A 7,392-nucleotide genomic window follows, 5' to 3' on the forward strand; every position below is an offset into this window, starting at 1 on the left:
CAGTGCCACATTGTGTCCTTGAGCAAGACACTTTATTCCACGTTGCTCCAGTCCACTCGGCTAGCAAAAATGAGTAGTACCTGTATTTCAAAGGGCCAGCTTTGTCACATTCTGTGTCACACTGAATCTCCTTGAGGAGTACATAAAGGGTATGTATGACTGTGGAGTACTCAGCCACTTGCACATTAATTTCACAAGCAGGCTGTTCCATTTGTCAGATCAACTGGAACACTCATCATTGAAACTGACAGAGTGCCAGTCATATATGTATGTCTCGCACCCATGCCAATGTCGTCTCCTTCATTGGACACGAAACTCGGCTTGCGAAGACCTGTTGGGGCAAGTGAAAGCGAAATCGTGATGGCACCTGTGCCCAGCATCGCCTTCCTGGCACTTGTAAGGACATTCGAGCGAGATCGTTGCCAGTGCCGCTAGAGTGGTTCCTGTGCAGGTGGCACGTAAAATACACCATTTTGAGCGTGGCCGTTGCCAGTACCGCCAGACTGGCCCTCGTGCCGGTGGCATGTATAAAGCACCCACTACACTCTCAGAGTGGTTAGCGTTAGGAAGGGCATCCAGCTGTAGAAACTCTGCCAGATCAGATTGGAGTCTGGTGTAGCCATCTGGTTCGCCAGTCCCCCAGTCAAATCGTCCAACCCATGCTAGCATGGAAAGCAGACGTTAAATGATGATGATGATGATGATGATGATGATGAAGAAGACTCAGGTAAATAAGTTAATGAATTCCAACTCACTCGAAACTTGTATTCCCAGTCTGTTTTACCAGTTTCCGATTTGAAGTTGAAATACAGTGATGATCCATCGAAGGTGAACGTATTCGGCCAGTCTGCCATACCTACTTTGTGGTGGAAACGGAAAGATTTACCTGCACTGTCCTTGAACTGAAGATAGTCAAATCTGTAACGAGGGGAAAGATAAAAAAAAATATATCAGACCAAGCTGCAGCACAAGGTTTTCACCAAAACCATCTGGATAGTTAGTTCAAACAGTACATGTGAAAAACTGGTGCCATGTAAAAAGCACCCAGTAGACTCTGTAAAGTGGTTGGCATTAGGAAGGGCATCTGTCAAACCATCCAACCTATGCCAGCACAGAAAATGCACATCAAATGTTGATGATGATGATGATTCAAAGCATCAGCCTTGAGCTGTTGCCTTTTTTAACCCTTTAGTATTCAAACAGGCCAAAATATTCTAACTGTTTTATGCCCAAATTGGCCAAATCTAGGTCCTCACACCAACTCTACAATATCATTCTAAACATTAATAGTTACCTCATGAAAATCTCAAGATAATGCAAGATTAATTCAAAACAGGTGAATAAATAAGCGTTACTTTCGACAGAATAATGTGAACGCTAAAGGGTTAAATACAACAAACTGATTCTAGGGTACCTTTGGCAGAGTTCTTTCTGACGCAGTCATGTCAAGTCAGATCAAAAATGGTCTGCAACTGATAATCATGGAAACCAGTATAATTCGTTTCATGGTCAGCCCATCGATGACTAAAACGCTAGTGAAGTTGCTTTACTAGTGAGGCTGCCTGCAGGACTAAGGACTTAAAGTAACACTTACAACTGAAAGTAACTGGAAGAGAATACATCATCATCATCATTTAATATCTGCTTTCCATGCTGGTATGGGTTGGACGGTTTGACTGGGAACTGGTAAGCCAGAGAACTGCACCAGGTTTCAGTCTGATTTGGCATGGTTTCTATGGCTGGATGCCATTCCTAATGCCAACCACTTTACAGAGTGTACTGGGTGCTTTTTACATGGCACTGGTAATGGCCTTCTCAAGCACAGCATATCATCAAAGGTCTTGGTCACTTGTTGTCGCTTCCGTGAGTCCCAACATTTGAAGGTCATACTAAACCACCTCCTCCCTTGCCTCCGTGAGGCCCATTACAAATACAATATCTTCAATGGGCTTCCATACAATTTCTGTCTGTCCAATGTGATTAAGTGCTAACAAGAGTTATGAGAGAAGTCTCTTGCCTGAGATGCGATGCAGTGGGATTGAACCCAGGACGTCAGAATTACATGAAAGTTTTAACCACTCAGTTTTACCTGCATTCTGTGTGTATATATGTGTGTTTGCACACACATCTGTGTGAAAGTGAATGGGTGTGTTTGCATGGCTATGTGGACATGTGCACATAAGTGTGTGAGCGAGCGTGTGCATGTGTAGGTGTGCATGTGGATACATGCATGTGCACATGTGAATAAGTGTGTGTGCACATGTGTACATGTGTGTGTATGCATGCATGTATACCTGCTTTCAGTCTCACAGCAGCTGTCAAAGTTCACAACCATTTTGGAGGCTCCTGGACAAAGGAAAACCTGGAAAGAAAAAAAATAAAGAATTTTGTTTTCATTAAAACAAATTAGAGAGCAATCTCATTAAAACTCAATAAAAAAAGGCAAAGAAACATTAACAAATAAAACAAAAAAGAATTTCTTCAAAGTTAATGTCTTAGGGGGTCTCTCTAATGACTATGTCTCAAGATCAGATTCACAAGCTGAAGGTACATTGTAATGTGTTACATGTATCTCCTCCATAGCAAGACACCTGTGCTTGTCCTATCATAATTTACCTTTCCGACAGCTGACATAAATCCTCCTCTCCCTCTTAAATATTCCCCCCACCATTGAGTTGTGGAGATTTTTTCCTTGTTCTTTTTGTGTGTCTTGTATGTTGCTTGGCAACCTCACTAGTGCAACCTCACTAGTGCGGCCTATCAAACCATCCAGCCTATGGGAATATGGAAATCATCATCATCATCGTTTAATGTCTGCTTTCCATGCTAGCATGGGTTGGACGATTTTGACTGAGGACTGGTGAACCAGATCATAATTAATTGGTCCTCTTGCACCCCCTCATATATATATATATATATATATGGGAGAATGTACGAAAAAAAACAACAATAGACGAGGACAGGTGGTGTAAACAACAAAAGGATGTATTAGTATGACGCTCGGGAATACGGAAAGTCTTTAACGTTTCGAGCTACGCTCTTCAACAGAAAGAATATGGAGAAAACAAGGAGAAAAACACGGAGAAAAAAAATTGAATGGTGTTTGGTCAACGATCTATCATGGATCACATGTTTTTAAGATAGTGAATGCGTGTGTGTTAAATTTAAAAAAGAGAAAACATTAAAATAGAGAGACAACATTTACCTGAGATATCTGCTCTTTACTGTCATAACAACTAGGTGACTCCACTTGCCAGACCTTCAAGATGACATCATCTTTGTTCTCATTCACCCAAAAGTTGTGAGAAAGCTGAAGAGATTAAATATTGATAGTAACTATCATAGTAATTACATTATATATATATATTTAATTGTATCAAGGACTTATAATCCTTTAAGGGATGCTAGCAGCTTAGTTCTCCGTTTTCTACCAGTGTTTAGTGAAAACTAAATATATTAGTTTTGCATTGGTATATATAGGTATTTAAGATATTTGATTGAGAAAAAGAAGAAAGTGGAGAAATTGACATGCAGACATCAGTTTACTTGAAGATATTCAAATCCATAAAGGAATATAATACTGCTATTTAGCCCTAGGAAGCTGGACCACTTCCTGTCAGCCTTGACACATTTCCTGTGTCCTTATGTTTGCGAGGGGGAAACAAACTCATGGCCGACAGGAAGCGGTCCAGCTTCCTAGGGCTAAATAGCAGTAGTATATTCCCTTATTGGGACTGTCACTTTAAGTTGGCAGTATACAACTACTTTATCGCATCACTACTGCTTAAGTCTCTCTGAGAGATTTAGAAATGTATTATTTCTTTGATATATATATATATATATATATATATATATATATATATGATTACATCCACACATCAACGTTTAATGTCCACTTTTCCATGCTAGCATGGGTCAGACAAAAATTTACTGAGGCAGGTTTTTTACAGCTGGATGCCTTTCCTGCTGGCTATAGAAGAAGATGTTTGATGTCATGCTGTGTGCACTCACCACTTATCCACCACTTGTATCATATATCATCATCATCATCATCATCATCATCGTCGTCATCATTGTTGTTTTCACATACACTTCTTCCAAATTAAATCACAGCACATTCAGTCCAACAATGCCATTTCTAAGAGATCAGAATTCACTACTTACGTCAGGGAAAAGCTCATGCAGTTCCAGAGACAATTGTCGGAGTTGAAGCAGAATCGGTTTGAAGTGCTGCAACAGTAAACAGCGTGACTCTGGGTCCAGTACCTCGATGGTGGAACTCAGCAAAATCAACTGGAAACAGAACAGACAGTCAATGAAATATATAACTAAAGAGCAAGGAGAAATATAAAGAAGGCTCTATAATCTCGTGTTATAGGAACAATTCCCAAGAATGTCATCTTGGTGTAGTGTATCTATAAACAAGGCAACCTACCTCAGTTTATTTCTCTATTGCTTTCTTTCTTTCTCTCTCTCTCTCTCTCTCTCTCTCATATATATATATATATTATCAATTTAGTACTTACCAACTGTCGAAATGGTAACGAAGGGAATAGTTTATCCAGCTTTGGTAAGACTTCAATCTGTTTCAGAGGAAAAGAAAAAGAAATCACAATGTAAATTAAACAAATATTTGGTTTAGATTTAAATACACTAAATATATAGATGCAGTCGTGGCTGTCCGGTAAGAAGTTTGCCTCCCAACCACATGGTTCTGGGTTCAGTCCCACTGTGTGGCACCTTGTGCAAGTGTCTTTTACTATAGCCTCGGACCGACCAAAGCCTTGTGAGTGAATTTAGTAGATGGAAACTGAAAGAAGACAGTCGTATATATATATATATATATATATATATATATATACACACATGTATGTATGAATGAATGTATATATCTATCTGTGTCTTTGTTCCACTATCACCACTTGACAACCGGTGTTGGTGTGTTTACGTCCCCGTAACTTAGTGGTTCGTCAAAAGCGACCGATAGAATAAATACTAGGCTTTAAAAAAAAAAGTCCTGAGGTCAATTTGTTTAACTAAAAACTCTTCAAAGCAGTGCTGCAGCATGGCCACAGTCAACTGACTGAAACAAGTAGAAGAATAAAAAGAACTGGTTTCGAATTTTGGCACAAGGCCAGCAATTTCAGAGGAAGAGGTTAAGTCAATTACATCAACCCCTGTACACAACTGGTACATATTTTATCAACACTAAAACAATGACAGGCAAGGTCAACCTTGGTGAAATTTGAACCCAGGATGTAAAGACAGACAAAATACTGCTAAGCATTTTGCCCGGCATGCTAACGATTTTGCCAGTTTGTCGCCTTAAATACACTAAATATATTAAGGCTACATATGGTATCACAAGAGCAGTTTATAGAGAGTGGACAATTTGTAGAATGCTGATTATTTGTAGTGTTACTCACATAAAGCTTAGGTCAGTCTGGGGCTGTAGAAGACTTGCTCAAGGTGCCTCAGATAGGAACTGAACCCAAGACCACATTGTTGAGAAATAACTTTTTTAACCACACAGCCATGCCTGGACTTATAAATAGGGTAATTAGACAACATAGTCCTAGATACCACTAATAAGACAGGGTGGGCATGCCGGAATGCTCAGTCAGGTCTCACCTTGATTAAACCACAACAGCTCTACAAATACTTAAGGCTTACTTGCTAATTCAGAAAAAAAAATTGGAAATAATAACAATTGGACAGAATGAAACTCACCACATCCTCTTTTTTGGCCAGAAGGAACTGAAAGGCCTCTTCTACCTTTTGAGCAATTGATAAGGAAACTGGTAAAAAGAGAAAAAAAAAAAGAAATATAGATTTAATTATTCAATTATATAGCATTCATAAAACAAATTAGGTATGTTAATTTATTCAGCAACGATGAGATTATTAAAAAAAAAAAGGCAAACAAAAGAGCTTCTCAACATGGTCGCCAAACCTGCTAGAAATAGCAGCCAAGGTTCCTTCGAGCCAGACTCTAAAGTCTTAAACAAAAAATGAAGGATATAATGAATAATGTAGCCTTAGATACATTATACCTGAATAAAAAGATAGGAGGTCATGACCAGAACATCCTTAAACAATGGTTTCCTACATCTGGGCTGGCCTAAGGAGTTATTGAAATGGTTTGTGCTGGACTATTTATACATCACCATATGTAACCCTTTAGCATTCAGATTGCTTTGTTAAATAAAATGCTTATTTATTCACATAGTCTTTGAAGTAATCATGCATTATCTTGTAGCTTCAAGATTTCGATAATACGAATGCTTATTTTCAGAATGACATTGTAGCAAAGGTGTGAGAGGCCAGACCTCACTGGCTTTGAACATAAAACAAGTAGGGAATTTGGGTCAGATATGTTTGGTTTGAATGTTAAAGGGTTAAAAATAAGGTGAAGATGTGCACAAACACACATATATATACATACATACATACATACACATATGGTGATGAATTTATATGATGTCTTATTTCTTTATTGCCCACAATGGGCTAAACAAAGATGGGGGCAAACAAGGACAGACAATGGGGTTAAAACAATTACATCGACCCCAGTGCATAACTGGTACCTTATTTATCAACCGCGAAAAGATGAAAGGCAAAGTCGACCTCGGCAGAATTTGAACTCAGAATGTAAAGACAGACGAAATACCTATTTCTTTACTGCCCACAAGGGGCTACACACAGAGGGGACAAACAAGGACAGACAAACGGATTAAGTCAATTATATCGACCCCAGTGCGTAACTGGTACTTAATTTATCAACCCCGAAAGGATGAAAGGCAAAGTCGACCTCGGCGGAATTTGAACTCCGAAATACCGCTAAGCATTTCGCCCAGCGTGCTAACGATTCGGCCAGCTCGCCACCTTATGTCTGATGTTTATGTTAGTAAATCATGGTTCCGTTTACAACAATCACAATAACAGCCAAAAGAACAACAAAAACCACAATAAGTATAAGTTATCTTACATCTGAGGAAGATATGCTTTGCAATGGCCTTGCTGTTCTCGTCATTTGAATTCAAGTGTTGCCAACACCAGTAGGTGACAGTGGCCTGCAGCGAACTGAAGAGATTGTGGAGGGGCAGTAACTGGTCATTGGTGGAATTTCGGTTGACCACATCACAAAGGTCACGGTATATCACAGATATCAGATTCTCCAGTAAGGCTAATGTCTTCTGGCTGTCAAAATTCTGAAAGGTCAAGCAAGAAATACAGGAAATGTCAGTATTTCCTAGACAGATATTTTGAATTATAGCACCTACTTTAGGTATTATCTTGTGGTGGTGGTGGTGGTGGTGGCGGCGGCGGTGGTGGTGGTAGTGATAGTAGTAGTAGTAGTGGTAGTAGTAGTAGTAGTAGTGGTGGTAGTAG

General features: G+C 39.4%; 1 protein-coding gene across 1 annotated transcript in view; it reads right to left on the bottom strand.

Annotated features, from left to right (window-relative positions):
* Nucleotides 1-7,392, bottom strand: part of LOC106871052 (zinc finger ZZ-type and EF-hand domain-containing protein 1) — a 75,675-nt gene that overhangs the window by 41,087 nt on the left and 27,196 nt on the right. The window contains exons 29-35 of the mRNA XM_052973449.1: nt 6,989-7,211; nt 5,731-5,798; nt 4,527-4,583; nt 4,165-4,293; nt 3,206-3,310; nt 2,295-2,362; nt 756-918 (exon numbers count right to left, since the gene is read on the bottom strand). Of these exons, the coding sequence (XP_052829409.1) occupies nt 756-918; nt 2,295-2,362; nt 3,206-3,310; nt 4,165-4,293; nt 4,527-4,583; nt 5,731-5,798; nt 6,989-7,211 (813 nt within the window). The remainder of the gene's footprint in view (nt 1-755; nt 919-2,294; nt 2,363-3,205; nt 3,311-4,164; nt 4,294-4,526; nt 4,584-5,730; nt 5,799-6,988; nt 7,212-7,392) is intronic.

Source organism: Octopus bimaculoides, chromosome 15 (assembly GCF_001194135.2).
Source record: "Octopus bimaculoides isolate UCB-OBI-ISO-001 chromosome 15, ASM119413v2, whole genome shotgun sequence".
Lineage (NCBI taxonomy): Eukaryota > Metazoa > Mollusca > Cephalopoda > Octopoda > Octopodidae > Octopus > Octopus bimaculoides.